This window comes from Gasterosteus aculeatus, chromosome 12, assembly GCF_964276395.1.
Source record: "Gasterosteus aculeatus chromosome 12, fGasAcu3.hap1.1, whole genome shotgun sequence".
In the NCBI taxonomy this organism is placed as follows: domain Eukaryota; kingdom Metazoa; phylum Chordata; class Actinopteri; order Perciformes; family Gasterosteidae; genus Gasterosteus; species Gasterosteus aculeatus.
The window spans coordinates 13,371,833-13,388,808 of NC_135700.1; the positions used below are offsets into that span (position 1 = coordinate 13,371,833).

The 16,976-nt window shown below is 42.5% G+C and overlaps 1 protein-coding gene and 1 long non-coding RNA gene across 5 annotated transcripts; both read right to left on the minus strand.

Moving 5' to 3' along the window:
• Positions 1-1,710: 1,710 nt before the first annotated feature.
• kif7 (kinesin family member 7) lies at positions 1,711-12,592 on the minus strand. Of its 4 annotated transcripts, none has more exons than XM_040200688.2 (20): positions 12,423-12,592; positions 10,959-11,322; positions 10,539-10,736; positions 10,026-10,425; positions 9,592-9,939; positions 8,868-9,060; positions 8,629-8,784; positions 8,342-8,500; positions 7,914-8,056; positions 7,652-7,770; positions 7,022-7,177; positions 6,732-6,937; positions 6,358-6,555; positions 5,724-5,849; positions 5,375-5,551; positions 5,077-5,292; positions 4,043-4,249; positions 3,656-3,854; positions 3,251-3,409; positions 1,711-2,412 (listed from the first exon to the last, which is right to left on the minus strand). In XM_040200688.2, exons 2-20 carry the CDS (start codon positions 11,287-11,289, stop codon positions 2,042-2,044), a joined length of 4,062 nt encoding a protein of 1,353 aa, XP_040056622.2. In that variant the 5' UTR covers positions 11,290-11,322; positions 12,423-12,592; the 3' UTR covers positions 1,711-2,041. The 4 variants fall into 4 exon arrangements, with proteins under 4 accessions (XP_040056622.2, XP_077940993.1, XP_077940991.1 ...); XM_078084867.1 differs by having other exon boundaries at positions 1,711-2,403; positions 3,257-3,409; positions 12,423-12,550; XM_078084865.1 differs by having other exon boundaries at positions 3,257-3,409; positions 12,423-12,550.
• A 2,620-nt stretch (positions 12,593-15,212) lies between these two features.
• LOC120833538 (uncharacterized) lies at positions 15,213-16,824 on the minus strand. The gene is made up of 2 exons (XR_013451482.1): positions 16,646-16,824; positions 15,213-16,162 (listed from the first exon to the last, which is right to left on the minus strand). It is a non-coding gene; the product is annotated as an uncharacterized LOC120833538 (long non-coding RNA).
• Positions 16,825-16,976: the final 152 nt, after the last annotated feature.

The window sequence follows — 16,976 nt, forward strand, 5'->3', positions numbered from 1 at the left end:
TTATTTTTAATTATCAATAGCACTAGTGGTTTTAGTTTAGTTTATTTCAATTAATTTCTCCGATGCCAGGGCCTGGGACAGATTAAAGCCCTCTGAAACAAATCTGTGATCTGTGTAGAGAGCTACACAAAATGTGGTAAATGTATTGAAGGAAGCTCATGAATTATCTTTCGGGGGCCTGCTTTTATACACTTACTTAAACTTACTATTCAAACCAATTATATATAGAGTTTACAAAAGATAAAAATAAAAAAGTCACTGTGTCAAACAATGCACAATTATATGTGTATCAGCCTGTACACTCCTGTACAATCATCTCTCATTAGCTCCTAAGCATCGCACACCTTACTGAAGACACCAACTATTGACCGACATGCATTTTAGGCCCCAGAAACGTGCATCAGGTCACCTCTGACTAAGGTTCATTGTGATCATCTTTAAGATATTTGAACTGATAGACGTGTCGTTTGGTTAGAGACATTAGATTCACTTTTTCCTGTTCGCAGCTCAGAACAATACCATTTTAGTTGATTTGCTTTAATAAATCGTTGTTTGTTTTAAGGATGAAGACTGTATCCTCCGTTTCACAGAGGTCAGAGTCCTGAAACAATCCCAACGATTAAAATAGATCAAAAGCTGCTCTCATTCTGGAATGATTTATACCTCATGGATTTCCTGCTTAGCCCATCAAACTAATCCCAAATTGTCATTACATTTGTATAATTATTTCCCTCTTCATACCTATAAAGCTTAATTCAACGAATTCATTGCTCCCTCCTACAAATCAGCAAGAACGTTTTAAAACATATTCTGGTTTGTTTTTAAAAAGGTAAACATTTGATGGAAAATCCAAGTTTCCGTTCAGGGGAAATAATATAATAACCATAAACAACCTGTGTGACTGCGCATGAGAGGCGTACAGACGTGCTAGACACTAGCGCCACCTTCTGCTCACATGGTCTCTACACACTCTCACATTAGAGACGAGGGTAGCTCGAGGGTAACGACGACGAGCAAGACCCTGTTTGTCTTCAACAGATGAATGCAGCTATTGCAAAGATGGTAACAAATGACGCTGATGATGACAAATGATGCCGCGTGTAAATGAGCATTTATATATTCAAAAATCATTGTATTGTCAAAGAAATTAGTTATAAATTATAAATTAAAGTTATTATCAGTCATGTAAATAATAAAGTCTTAGTATGTCAGAAGTAGGTATAAAGTGGACATAAAATACTAAAAAGTCTTGACAACTGTCTAGAATGTATAAAAAAATAACACAAGTTATGGAATATAGTTTAGTATCTCTAGAAATGTACAACAGTACGGAAACAATGAAAGATTACAAGTCATATTATTTGAAAAACAATCGCAACAAAAGTAATTGTGTAGTCGTTAAGTTATGGAATACAAATTTCAAAGTGATCAGGATATTTTTTCAAGAACATCAAATGTTTTTTTATAAATAGTATGCTATACTTTTTTAGAGCATCTAATTGTCACATTTTTGCTACAATATACTTAGTGAAACAATAGTCGAGGTATGAAGACAGTTCTCCAGCCTTCTCATGTCATTAGTTTCCCTCTGTAAATAGTCTGTAAACTGGGTTTAAACCACCAACCTGTGATTAAAATGGGCAGATTAAAAAAAATAATTATTACTATTATTAATTATTAATCATGGGAGGAAAAAAAGCAGCAGATAAGTGTGAGTGGCAAAGACCTTTTAATATAAAATACTACAGAAGGTAAAAAGGCGACAGGATTAAACAGCATCGTTTTGTATTGACACAAAATATTCACATCGTTGACTTTCAAGGCAGACCAGAGCTACCAATTAATACATGACATGGAAACATCAACCCTACGTTACTGACAGCGCTTCTTGTAGAAACCAGCCGGTGTCCTTGTGTATTACATATTTATTTTTATACAAAAAGTACAAAAAAATAAAATACAAAACTAAAAAGAGGACTAATGTGAAAACATTCCAGGAACCCCAGTGTGAATGGTCTCGAGCAGCCCAAGACATGTGCTCTCAAACAGGATTCTTCCGCACGTCGATTAGCGCGCTGCTGGAAGTCAGCGGCCCGGCGCTGAGGCTGGAGCGCCGGGACTCTCTGCGAGACTTTACCACAGGCAGCGTCGGCGTCCCCGTACCCGACTGGACGACGCGCTTAGTGGGGACGTCCGCAGCTGCTTGAAGCCAGAACTCCTCCATGACAGCAGGCTCCTCCGTAGGCAGAGAGGAGCGTCTCCACGTGGACGGCAGAGGGGTGTTCACCAGCTCACGCATTTCTTCCCTGGACCTGGAAGGTCCCGTCCCCCTGCCTGCGGGACTGTCCTCAGGACAGCGGCTCAGCTTCTCCGTGCTGCCGAGGCCTGCTGGTCGGCCGTCAGCTGCCGAAACTGTAAGACAAATGGAGTTGCCAGAAAAATTATTATTGAGAATTATCCAAATGATTTGAGCAGTGATACTTTACTCGTTTACTCAAAGCTTATTAAGTATAAAAACAAAGATTGAACTCTGAGGGTCAAATATTTGAACAATAAATTAAAATAGGTCAGAAGCTGTACGGTCCAGCTGGACTAACTAACGTGATGTAGAGCTCGTCCACAGAGAGCCGAGGAGAAGCGGCAGTGTGATAAATAGGCTAAAGATGGCAGGTTTTAACAGCACGCATTTGCAATGTCTATCAAGCACGTTCATAACACTAAATCAATGAAAATACAATTGATCAGTCACCACGAGGACATTTCTTCAAACTTTCTAAAAATGTTTATGGAATCCCGTATTATAACTTATGACATGTTGTAACAAATGTTTACGGCATACAATGACCTTGAGATAATGCTTTTTTCAGTACTTTTACTCTTCTTTTTTTTTACAGTGTGGTATTGCAAACTGTTTATATTTTAACAAATGAATGCCAAATTACCTTGGTTTCAAATGTGAATATTCTGGTTCTCTTAGTCGTTCGCATTAGGAAACTTAATATCTTTTGGGTTCAAACTGTTGAACTCCTTTGGGGTATTTTCTTCAAGAATGGAGGTTTGTTTGTTACTGAGATTCAACTTACGGATCACCGAATGGAATTACATGATGATTTGTAAACGAGAATTCACACTCTTGTCTTCAAGAAGTGAAGAATAACATAAAAAACTAAAGCAATCAGCTCCAGGCTGTGAACATAATGAGCATGATAATCATACATATTAAAACCCTTTTATCTAATAACACTTCTACCTTTACCAGCATCTTTTGTCTGGCAGCCGGAACCACAGAACCTCAGTTTGTTGCTTAGTTCCAGGTTTGCTGTCTTGTAGTGGGTCAGTTCCTTGCTGAGGTTATGGATCCATCCTTCATACTGCCTCTGCCTTCCTGCCAGGCCCTCGTCTATTTGCTCTGGGGGGGGAAGACACCATGGTATATTTTACACATTTTATGAGATTATTATAAGAAATGATCTCCTTATTTGTTTGTAGCCAGAAAATTTAAAACATCTTCTAACTTAAATAGTCAACTATTTAAAATATAAACTATATCCAGAGTAGATCAAAGATTTATAATATATATGCTGTGCTGCAATCCACACACACATGCATGCAACTATTGTTTTTACTAATAGATTACAGATAAAAGGTCCTGCACCTCGACACTGCTGCAGTAGGAGCTGCACACTCCGCTCGTGTTCCTTCTGCTGTTGTGTGAGCCGACGATCCGTGTCGAGTTGTGTGCGATCGAGGGCGTTCTCCAGCCACTGCACCAGCTTTTGCTGCTCATCCAGTTGCATTTCAAACTCAGCCAGCGCGAGCTGGAGTTTACGCTCCTCCTCCCGCAGAGACACCACCTAAAGGGAATACAGACACTCGCTCAGCGTTCTTATTGAAGGGTGAACGCGTGTTTCTGTCACAATAGGTCGTTTAATGTCATCAATTACAATAGTGTGGTTGTCACACTTGTCACTTAGTCATTAGATCCACATCTATTTTTGTAATGTAAAGTAGATGAGAACATGGTGAAAAAAAATGCACAGACCTTGTCGAAGTACTTGCACAGCAGAGCTCTGGTCTCAGAGGCAGACAGGTAACTGAGTTTGGCCATAAGATTCATCTCCCACTGGGAGAGCACGCTGGCAGACGCCCTCAGCTGCCTCTGCCTCTGAGTGATGGCCTCATTCTTGTACTCAATGGCTGCATCCAGAGCCTCAATAGCCTCATCCAACTGGAAAAGTGTTCTCTCCTCCTACAAATGTCAGCGTGAAGGAGGAAATGGATGGAGGATGGACATTCAGTCACAAACAGGTAATACATCAGCTTCCAGGGAGGATTTGTTACTGCTGCAACACCATAACTGCCATGTAAAGTACTTCATTCAGGTTTTCTGCACAACAAGATCTCTTTAACTTTGAATTCATTTGATTCTGCAACACAATAACTGGGAACTTTTAACTAATTTTGTAAATAGTTGCAGATTTGTTAATCGCAACCATAAAGTGATTTACCACCCCACCCTCCCTGCAGATGCCTCAGTAGAACAAATCCAATCATCCTCACTTTCTATGATTGTTCACAAGATAGTCATCCCTTTGTCATTCGCAGGCCAGATTGTATTGTGCATGTGTTGTACCCCAGTGATGCTTTGGCATGGCTAGCAGCAGGCGGCAAGCTAGCCATGCCAGTTAACATTTATTCACAGACAAATCTCAACTGTGCACACACTGTAACATGGCTAATAACTACCTACTGGCTTATGTTATGAGGCCACAGTAGCTACCAACACATCAGAGGGCTGAACGGGGGTGATGTGTGCAGGTGGTAGTGGCAGTTGAATAAAATCATGTGGCTTTAAAACAGGAAAATAAAAGAAATAACCACCCGGACGCCATCTTTTCGTTTTACTCCAACGAGCGACCTCTGGTGTGCCGTGCGCAACAATACATTACATCAATGACGAACAGAAAATCAAGCGTCTGCAGTTACTACGGTAATAATAATGCTCGAAGGACTTCTCAATACTGCCTTAGCAGAACACCGACAGAGCGTAGCTTGAACCCAAGAATAATATCTGACCTCAGGTGAGAGGAGGCTCCCCTGGCGCAGCTTATCGTCCAGCTCCACTCTTTGTTTGAGCAGCGAATCTTTCTCCTGACGGAGGTTGGAGATCTCCTGGCGAATCTGCTGCGAGTCTTGAGCACTGCTGCTGCGGAGAAGACCATTCCTCTCGCTCAACTCTTGCTCAAGTGACTCAATGCGCCCCGTAAGCGTCACCAGGTTTTTACTCAAGGCCTGGAGTGGGAATGAGAATAAATGTTTTAGCATTTTCCTGTTGCCCGTGTCCCCGAGAGGAGTTGTTTGAGGTTTGCACCACCTGACTGGAGCGGAGCCTCTTGGTCTCCAGTTCACTGCGTTCCTGCAGTAAGGCTTCTTTCTTGGCCAGGATCTGCTCTCGTTTAGTGAGCTCTCCTTCTAGATCTTCCAGTTCTTTTCTCTGGTCCAGAACCCGCTCCATCTCCTCATCCAGCCAGCGCTTTTGTTCTTCAATCTTCTGCTCACAGGGAGTCAAGACACGAAAGCCCACACATCATGATTACATTTAGACCCAGACACACAAACCAACACAGAGTCCATGCCTCTCTAACAAAATGACAAACAGTCAAAACGTTGTAGGAACATTCAAAGTGAGGAGAGACACAATCTCCTTGTGATCCTTGTTGCACCTGTTGTTCTTCCAAGGAGATGACGGAGCCGTTACTGCCGCTGCGTCTCTGCCTGTGGAAGGCAGCGACCTCCTCCGTCTTTATTCTCAGAATCTTTTGCTGCTGCTCATTCTTTATCTCCAGTTCCTACAGAGGGTTGGAGAGGCGAGACATTAAGGTCACTGACAGGATTTGGGGCTTTCGATTGCCAGACATTTGGACGTTTGATGGGTAGTGGTACATCTTTTTAAGAGGATAAAACAATGCCCCAAGGAGCCATGTGTTCAATTTAACTTTTAAACCATCTACAAGCACCTGTTGAGGACTGCCCTTAAAAATAATTGGCAGTAAACAGTCTGCTTCATTTCAACCTGAAGGTTTATAAGACAACACAAGTTGGGGTTTAAAGGTAAGTTCATTGACTTTGGGTAGTTTTACAGCATTTCTGACTAATGTTTTGGTTTTGTAGCAACTGCCTGATTTTAGTCACCTTCACCATATTTCCCTATCAGGTAACAAAATGAAAGAGAATAATACCCTACAGAAGCAGGTGTGACACTTATTGGAATGACTACGTTAGGTTTGATGAGCCTGTTTGACCTCAGCATGAATGCTGGAGAACAGAGCTTAATGCCACTGATCTGGCCTGCAGTACCTTGACTCTATGAGTTCTTCTTTGCATCTCGCTCTCCAAACGCCTTTTCTGCTGACTTTCCTGGCGCAGCCGCCTTTGCAGCTGCTCCTGCTGCTGCCTCATACTCTGAACGCTTCTCTCCAGCTCTACGACACGGCGTTCGCTCTGGGCAGGAAGGTTAGCCAGACGAGCTGTATCCCTCTGACGCTGACTGAGAACCTGGTATGAAAGCAAATCACACAAAACAAAGAACAGTACAGTGTTATACACATCAGGGACACGACATGGGTTTAGAATAGTAAAATTGTCTTTCCAATGCCAGACTCAGCATCACTACATCTCTGGTTGTCTGTTACGTGTTATTAGGGATCAATACAGAGATGTGGCAGTCGAACCTGAACTTTGCTCTGAGCAGCGGCGATCTTCCTGCGACATTCCTGTGCTCTGGTTTTGTCCGTTGTGCTGATTTCTCTCTCTTGTCTCTCCAGATCCTGCAGCTGCCGTTGGGCCTCCTGCAGCTCCTGTCGAGCCTGCACAGCTTCACTCTCCAGAGCTGTGATCTTATGGCTGTATTGCTTGTTGAGGGCCTGCGCATCCTTACCTAAAAAAAACCCATAAAATAATGAAAGAGATTCTGCATTTAGAAAAGATTCAGAATGGAAGCATGGATGATGAAAATAGCTACCAGTTTTAACCAGCTCCTTGATGAGTTCTTCCTTCATACGGATGGTGAGAGAAAGCTCCCTGATCTTCTGCTGTGCCTGAAGAAGTCCCAACTCGGAAACGCCCTCAAAAGCTTTTAGACTTCCGCGCACCGAAGTCTCCCCACTACTGGAGTTGGCTACAGAATACACAGGAGATCAGCTGAGTGGTATTGAAGGTAACAGAGCTCATCAAATGTCAAATACACTCCGTGAAACTACAAAAGCTTCTATGCGCATATGATAATAATAATCAGATGCAAATCAGCGTTGGTTGGACACTTGCATCCCACAGCAACCAGAAAGCCAGAAATAGTACATGTCGTGTTAAATCAAATTCATTGATATATTTATTATTTATTATTATATTTAAGTTCATATAGATAATAATTCAAGCCCTGAAGTTTCCCTCAACACAAGATGCAAAATGCCGTCTCTATGCAACCGCAAAAGCTATGTAAAAGTTTTCTCAATGAATGAACAATTTAAATTTAGAAATGGGATTAATATTTATGTCCTGGCAGCAAACAGCAGAAATCCTGTGGATCCATCATTTTAACATGCCTCTCAAACCAATTGTAAATATATTTCTAACTTCATTTGTTAAGACTCACATGCTTTTCTGGCGAAACAGGGGTGCCGGTCGGGCTCAGGCAGGGATAAGAGTCCTTTAGCACCAATCACTAGTCCCAATGACAGCATGTCCCCCTTGGTCCATGTCGGGTTCACCTGTCTGACAGAATCATACCATTACATACATGTCATACATAACACAAGTGCATGGGCTCAGTCTGTTATGTGTGCAATATTAATACCATGTAACACTCACAGAAAGAGTGAAAGCTGCAAACTATGAGTTCTATAAACACAACATACTTGCTTCTCTCCTGGCTGAGGTTGGGTTGACTTCCCTCTTCTTCTGTGTCTTGCATTTCTGCTCCAGCTAAGGTCTCCGGCTCCTCATAAAGGCTTCCACCTTGATCCCTATAGAGCTCCCCACCCACTGGACTGACCTGTAACTACACAAATGACCTCGCAGATCTACTAACATGTAAGCCACGGCATTATCTGGTAAAGTGTTTAATTCATTTGGATCGGCATAAACAGTAAAAAAACAAGCTAAAATGAAGTGCGCAAGTGCGCTTTTGTTGTGTGTTTTGGCTTGATCAAATAAAACTCTGTTCCCATGCAACTTTGGTAGTGGCTCGCTACATTGACGACCACACGCCTTCATTTCTTACCACGTTTGAAACATTTGAATCTACAAAACACCACAGGCTGAAACACTACCAGTGCTTGGTTACCTGTCTGTATGTGCCTCCATTCTGACTGTTCTGCAAGGAGCCCATGGGAGCGGTGTACGGCCGTGGTCTCAAATTAAGGCCCAGGCCCATCAGCCCTGGACTGGACAGCAGACACTGTAGCTGCACGATTAAGTCCTGTTGCTCCTGCAGCTTATCACTCTGCGACAGAACGAAAGCAATCAAAGTATCATTATGTTGAAAAGGGTGTATGCTGATGCTGGTGACCCATGAATGTGGCATGTCACTACATTAATGGAAAACAGTATCAAAATTCCAGCGCATCTCACCTGCTGCTTGTATTGCTCCATAGCGTCCTCCAGAGCCGCTAAAAAGTCTGCGTTCTCTCCCTCCAAGCGCTCGATCTGTGCCTGAAGCAGAACGATACCATCCTCTTTGTCTCCATGCTCATTGCTCCACCTGTCCTCCGCAGCAGTCTCTGCATCCTGGGTAATGTTTTTTTTGTGACACATTCATACCAAAGTTCAGACTAAAACATTCACATTTTCTTGCTGTGAAAGAGACAAACCTGGTTCCTCGCAGGTGGTCTTCCCCTCCTCAATGCAACACTGTCCTCAGTGGAGCTGTTTTCGATGCCGCTGTCTGGACCCGAGGCAGTGGTCAGTCCACTGCGCTCCTCCTCCACTGAGCACAGCCACTCCTTCACTCTCACACTCTGCTCTGCCGTCAGAGCCCCTTCGCTCTGCAGCTCCCGCATCAACCTGCGATATATTAATAATACAAGATGTGAACGAAGGGAGCACTCATACTTCTTTTAAGATGATGCTGCCTATAGCTTTATGCCAAAGAACTCAGCTTTTTGCTGGTGTTCACACAAAACATGTCAGTGGCAATTTACTTATGTCAGGAGTAAGCTGGACTCAATCAAAAATGAAAAAAATCTCTAAAAATAGAGTATAATTTTTATGGATTGATTTATCTTGTTGAGAAATTGGATTTAATGTGGCTATAGGGGTTTAAGTATAGTTCATATTAAGGGGATGGTTTGAATAAAAAAAAGGATTATCACTGGGTAGAAATAAAGATGCCTGAGCTGAATGGCATGAAATAGAGCATAATTGAATATAAAATGTGTATAAAATATACACCCTCATTCATAAATCAATTCAAGATATCAGAATAGTTATAGTTATAGATACTTAGTAGCAGTCAAAGTATTTAATGAAACCCGTACAGCAAAATAAACAAACAAGGGAGACTACATTAAACTTGATCAATCAGTGCGCCTTAACCTGTAAGCGGTGTCTGTGCACGTCCTGTAGTGGGCGCTCTGGGCTTGCAGTCGGCTGATCTCTCCCTCCCCGAGTCGAGGTCTCCGGTTTGGATCGGCGTGAGAAATGATGCGGGTCTCTGAGCGCTGGCGGTTTTCCAGGGCTCTGCGAAGGGCCTTGATTTGTTGCTCCAGCCCCTCGACCCGATCTGGCTCACGCTTGGAGTTGACGGTCGCCCGGTTCTGAATGTTTCTGGCCCTCGTGGCGTAGTTTAGTGTATTCAGGCTCTCATCAAAGTCCGACGAAGACGGGCTGATGCAGGCAATCATCAGTGTTTTTGAATTTCCACCCAAAGAGTCCTTTAGTATCCTACAGTGAAACAAAGATCGTATGAATAAAGCCGAGGAGACATTTTACAGTTTTTACAGTAGTATACCAAAACTAAAAAAAAGTACCTTGTGATTTTAGAATCTCTGTATGGTATATGAGAGCCTTTCCTCTTGGGGTCCCCCAGTGCCCCTATAACATTTCCAAGAGCCAGAAGGCCGCTGTTGATCTGGATGCTCTCTTTCAGTCTCTCTCCAGTGTTCCCCGTCTTTAGGATGCGCTCAGACCCCGCCAGGTCAACAAAGTGGAACTTGGAAGACAACATTTGTGGTCCAGAGTTTGTAGTAGTCCCATAAAGGCGAGAGCTTCCCCGCCGCTGGTCCATATAGAGGGTAAAAATGGTGTGAGACCGGCTGGAGTTTAGATTCATCTGGGTTGCACCAGTGTGCCTGGCCGTGTTTCCTGACTCCAGTAAACTCAACACCTCGTCGAGGCCCTCCACCTCGCACTCCTTTACGCCAAACAAAACTACAAAGTCAGGGAGACAAAAAACATCAACGGAAGATTAATACACACACAAATGCTACGTAACATTTCATATCACATCCACAGTGACACGCTTACACAATGTGCTTCCATACCAATGTTGCCTTTATCTTCCCGGATGTGGATGTCCTTGCTGGCCGTCTCCACATCCAGTAAATCCTTGAACTCCTCTTTGTAAACCTCCAGGTAGGACACTCGGACGGAGAAGTCTGAGAGGTCATTTTCATCTAGCAGCTTGAAGACATCTGCAACAGCCCTGGGTATGATACCCTGCTCCTCATCCCGAAAGGAACCTACAAACGCAATAAAAACACACGGAATGAACCCAACTGGCCGGTCGTGGTAAAGATTAGAGTATTAGTGTTTACGTTGTTTGACCAAGTGATCCGTGCTGCACTTTCCACCTGGTCTTTTCTTTTGAATTGTTTTATGTAAAATGACCTAAACTTATACTAAGTTTAATGCAGGATGAACTGGGCTGAAAACAAATGAGCTGAATGACAGAAAAAACGTACAAATATTAGCTTCTCCGATGGTGTAAGTCTTCCCTGAGCCCGTCTGCCCATAGGCAAAGACCGTAGCATTGAATCCTTGGAAGAAAGCATCTATGAGTGGCTGGACAGACGAGGAATAAACCTCCTCCTGACAGCAACTTTCTTCAAATAGATAGTCGCAAAGAAAGTTTCGGTCGTGGCCCAGAGTGACCTGACACAGCTCCGAGTCCACAGTGATGCAGCTCTCGTGGCAGTGGAGCAGCTCTTTGGGGAGCAGGGGACGCACCCGGACAGCGACTTGCACTGCGGAATAATCCGCTCGGCTTTGGCCACTGGGCACTTTGGGAGACATTTCCGCTGCTACGTACGGATCATCTTCGGGCCACTAGAGGGGAGAGAGGGATTTTTTATTAACATGGTCATCTGGCTGAAGAATGATTACATAATAATGCAGCAAAACTTTTTTTTGTACAGGTAGACAATTATTTTCCTAAAAGCATGGTGTAAATACTGTATGGATATCCTATGCTAATGCAGTAAATATAGATTACATTTGGTATATAGTAACTATTTTGAAAGGTAGAAGCTGTTAATATAGAAAATAACCAGAATAGAATGTCAGATTTTGGCTGATGAAGCAAACTAAAGACTTCACAACTTGTTGTTCCTTGAGTTAACGTGTATATTATGTTATTGTCTCAGTCAGTTCAGCAAGTTTACACTTTAAATACATTTTTGTCAAAAGGCAGGCGTAAGAGCGTTTACCATGTGGATACTGTTAAACCACACACAGCCCGGCGCTGCTGTACATATAAACCCCACAGAACAGATATGAGGCATGAGATAAAGGATAGGTGCACTGGTTTTATTTGGCTAGATCGAGCACCTGGATGCGCCGGTGTTCTTTCCTGCCATTGATACGCGCAGGTAAGATCCGTTACTTCACATTCATGTGTCACAACTTAGATAAAAGTTCTTTAGTGGTCGGTTGTCTTTGACTGGAGTCACTTGGGCTCTACGTTAGCGGCATTATTGCAAATAACCTCTTTGAATCACCGCGGCGCACATGAAGCAGCTAAAGTCAACCTACGTGTTGCCATGTTAGCCAGATGTTAGATAGCAGCTAACGTTAAACGCTGGTAAGTTAGTCACCCTGAACGCGTCAGGCGGGTCTGTCATTTATCTGACTGTTGTGATAACGGTGTCGTGTAACTCACAGAAACGTGCACGCACGCTGCCTCTATCCGAGGACTCGCTAACAGGAAACCTGCCTCAGCCTCTCGCGCTAGTTCACACATTCCTCCTCAGCTAGGCTAAAGTTAGCCCGCTAGCCAGAACAAGCAGACCAAAACAGGGGGATGCGGCGGGATGTCGTCACCGCGACCCGCTACTCGGAGACTCACTCCCGAAGGGGATGGCTAACGTTAAACGTGTGTGTCGGTAGGTTTAGTTTCTGCTCACGGATCACGGTTAAAAACAACTTACTTAAACTCGGCTGAAGTTGCCCCCATGGATCCGGGATAACGCTGGAGTTTCTTTTGGGGAAGTGTGGAGGTTGAGGGGCAGGCGGAGCAGGGGGCGGAGCCAGAGGGTTTGGGCTGGTTTTGTGGGTGTGGTCTGGGGCCCATCACGGCCGAAGCGCCCGAAATCAGAAGGGAAAATAGTGATTTAAATTCTCCAATTAGGGCGACTGGGAGTTTTAAAACGATACCAATGCGTATTAAATAACTATAAAAATAACATATGGATGAATCTTTATTAAATGCAGAGCCATATTGAACACAATACAGTAAGGAGTAACCTCTTAGTAATGGGAGAAGATTTGGCTTGACTACCCAGTGACTAAAACGCTAATGCAGCAGCCCAGTTATTCCAGTATTTTGCAGACTACTTCTGCCTATACAGATGAACGCTTAGGAAGAGATCAACACTATCATCATTCCACGTTACATGCAGCTATTGGTGAACGGAACAGTTCTGACATATTACACGTTGAGTTATAGACATTTAGTCGTCTTTAAATGAAGAAAATAATTGAACTTTGCATACATCTGTTAAATATGTCAAAACTAGTTAAGTCTGGGATTTAGGAAAAAACAACATGGAACAGACTTTCAACGGAAACTTCTAGAGGTCCTTTTCAACGAAAGATTGTCAATATTTTATTTACAGTTGCAAAATAATCATGATAAACAGGAGATTGCAATGATTCCAATGTGATCTTTATGGAGTTGTGCATTTTGAGTATTAAGGAAGACTGGGAGTGGTTGTCTGAATAGTGCACTCACAACGACAACATCAGTCTTCCAAAGCATTCAAAACTTACAGATGACATTTCATCTGCTTTAAACAAAGACATAGATTCATTGTTTGACAAAAAATACAAAAAAATACAATACAAAATACAATTTAATTAAAATTACCTTGGCATGGCACTAAACCCAAGCAGATATAATGTCAAACTCATCCACAAAGAAAAAAATCTGTCTGAAATACATAAAAGATTTTCTAGAGTCTAAATCCGAATGCCCTATGTGGAGAGTGTGAAAATAGTCTTATTGACATTATTCTGTTTTCATAGCATCACTTTCTACAGTGAATGAGGTTATCTGTCAGGGTTTTTTGGACTGAATTACCCTGAATGACCATGTGGGGTCCTCAGTGATCCAGTTTTATGTATGGCACCTGTCATGAGTCTGTGTGGTCTTGATTGTTCTCATTGCGTTCACCTGTGCCTCGTTCTCTAGCCTTTAAAACGCCAACTGTGTTTCTTTGTGTTTGCCGAGTCTTGGAACTTACCACCTGGAGCTGAGCTGCGTGAGACACTTTTGTTTTTTAAGATCTTCTGTTGCCTGTTCTTTGGGACACCCTTAGTTTCCTGTTAAATACTCTGACTTTGTTTTAGTTGTCTTGGAATATTTTGAGTTTTGTCAATGATATGGAACCTTCTACTTTTTGCAAGTAAAGAAACCTTTTTTTTTTTTTGACTCAACATACGACTTGTCCGTGTCTGTCTCTGCACCTGAGTCACCGCCACTTGCAGCACAGTGGTAGGCAATCTGCCTGCTACACCGAGACCCAGGTTCGGATCTCGACGATCGTGATAGTTATCAGCAATGCATTTTTACTAACCTCAAGAAATCATGAAGAATGACGACACAAAAGATTGATTAAAAGTGTCATAGGCAGGAACATGCGGATATCAGCAAATGATGAATAAAATGCAGTGCATTTATACTGATTCTCCTGATGATGAAATGATTTGGCAGCTTGTTGTGTTAGTTAGCATGCTGGTGTCCAACGCGGTGGTGCTGAGCGCGAGCGGACCTGAAAAACATCTTCAGTCTTTGGTCATACAGAAAGAAGACCTAGTAATTCGACAATACAAGGGGACTAAAGGCTGGCCCATGCTTCTGCGTCGTTGCGTCGACGCACTCGTTTCAATTCATGGTTCAAAAAGTCTTGCGTGTGTTGCAGAGCAATTCACCGCCAGAACAATAGGTGGAGTAATGTGTTTTTGTCGAAGACGACCTTGAGAGTCACGTCTTTGTTTGTGGAAGTTGTTGGTTTGTTTATTTATCATAGACTTTATTGCCCTGTGCATCGCCACCGCTGCTTTTCATCGCGGACACATTTGTCCAGTATTTTCCTTCACAACTGTGCACCTCTCGACTGGCAAATCGGCGTTTGCGGAGATCTCCCTCCATGAATCATATCTACGCATTTCTTCTGACAAAAAGTTCTTCAATCTGATCCGTTCTCTCGTAAACATTCTTCATTTTAATAATGGTGGTATTGGGCTATGAAAACGAAATGTAAGACTCTGTAAAGGATGTAGTTAGCAGACAAACATCTGCCTAAACTTAAAAAATAAAAGAGGCATTTTTGGGAGACGGATGCAAGACCGGCAGACGGAGATGGACAAAATGAGGCGCAAGATGCAGGACAAGGAGACAAAGAAATAGAGGAGAGAACAGAAGAAAAAGGAGACCATCCAGGACGTCAACATCAACGTGCAGAACACTTTTCTTCACCTCCCACTCCATCCTACCTCATCCATCTACCCTAAAAAAAAAATGTAAACAAATTTTTTTAAACAAAAAACATCCCACCTCCCACTCCATCCTACCTCATCCATCTCAAAAAACAAATAAAGGAAAATTCTTACCCCAATCTGCTGGCTACTGGTTATCACTAGATTGTACTTACAGACCAACTTATTTTACTGTTCACTACAGTGATTCACTTATTGATGACACATGTAGACATTAGTAATTGAAATATATTTATTAACTTGGGACAGTAAATGTTGAACACTGATAGATCAACAGATTTGTATAGTCCTACACAAACAACAATCTAAATAATTAAACTAATGAATATCAAACCATAAAACCAAATATAAAGAATAATGTACAAAGTCACAAATGCAAGAAACCAATATATAAACAAATTACAACATGAATATTACAAATAATTGGACTTAAAATGCTAGATGGAACTCCCCCTATTATTTCTCTTCTTTCCTCCTTTCAGCCTCCAATCTCTGTTTTTCTTTCTCAAAGAAAGCAGAGCCCTGGAACTCTCTCCACGTCATTTCCTTATCCATGCCCTGGTCTTTGTATAGTGAAAAGATTTTAGCGGGGCAGAAAATGTACTTCCCTGTTACTCCAGGGAACCGAGTTTGAATGTGACGACTGTTTTCTCTTCCTCTTCTGCTGTCCTTTCTCTGTCACCCTTTTCTGTGTGGCATCCAGTTCTAGCTGAAAGAACTTTGTCTTTCGTGTGTCCCTTCTTTTGCCCCGGTTGTTGTTGCTGTTTATGTTGCTGCTGCTTTTCCATGACGTTGAGTACAATCTTCTCAATAGAGGCTTGAGTCAGCATCTGAACAGGTGGAGGTGGGTGAACAATTGCAACCGACATCGTAACAACTGGCACACTAGTGGTCTCACTCGCCTCTGTCAGAGAGTGACAGAGTTTCAGCCTCTTTTGCAGTTTTTCTGGACTGACGTTTAAAGAGGAACTGGTGTTCAACAATTTGCCGAGGTGCTTTACATATTGTAGGATATGTAGTTTTGTTGTTGGGTGGAGCATGCTGTTGGGGTCTGTACAGGAGTTGTGCAGAGCAGCGTAGTCCTGGTCCACAAGCTTCAGCATGTCTTTCTGCTCACGGTGTTTGTTGAGCAGCTGGTCGATAACTGCCAGCGACGGCGGACGTGGGGTTTCTACAGGAACAAAAGACGGAGTATAATAAGTCATTCTGACCTAGAGATTCAAATACTTGTATAATAAATATAAACTTCCATTAAAAGCTCATGAAAGACTGGTATTTGTATGTAAATGTTTATTCAATAACACCCTAAATATATTTTCACATCTTGTAAAAAAAATGGAAAAGTGACACAAATGTATTACGCTATCCATAAAAATAAAGTTAGCTGGTGCTGATGTTGTCAATCACTATGTCCGTGTGTGAGATGTTTACCTGGCTGTATAAATATACAGGGTATAGTGTAACATATACTATATTGTTAGTATTTACAGCTAAAGACATTTATAGCTGGCTGTTCTCTAAGTACGTTTACAGTATATAATGTTTAAACAGTATAAGATGAACAGCTGGTGAGAATCTGTGTTAAATTACGTACAGCAGCAAACGCTGCATATTTATCTGAATAATTATTACACATTATATGTCATTGACTTACTGTTTAGTGACTTCCTCACAGCACAAGGTCCGACGAAGGTGCACCGTTGCGTCAGTGCTCTGTCCCGGGTAGACTGACAGAGAATGTCCAGAGAAACGCTTTGCATCCGGGTAAACGCTCGGTCCGCACAACAGCGCCACTGGTGGCCAAAGATATTTTACATCCGTGATGGTTTAGCACTACCATAGAGAATGAATGGGTTTTGGTTTAGGGCAGAGATTCCCAAAATGTGGGCCGCGGCCCACTGGTGGGCCGCGAAGGTACTGCAGGTGGGCCACGAGAGGTCATTTACAAAAAAATAAATAAAATGTTTTTAATTTTCAATTTGGAA

What these genes read in the sequence shown, in the direction of transcription:
- kif7 (XM_040200688.2), bottom strand. Translation starts at nt 11,289, where the DNA reads ATGTCTCCCAAAGTGCCCAGTGGCCAAAGCCGAGCGGATTATTCCGCA. An exon ending in GGAAGATAAAGGCAACATTG is followed by an intron (nt 10,426 to 10,538) that starts GTATGGAAGCAC and finishes CTGACTTTGTAG; the next exon opens with TTTTGTTTGGCGTAAAGGAG. An exon ending in ATGGAGGCACATACAGACAG is followed by an intron (nt 8,057 to 8,341) that starts GTAACCAAGCAC and finishes TCATTTGTGTAG; the next exon opens with TTACAGGTCAGTCCAGTGGG.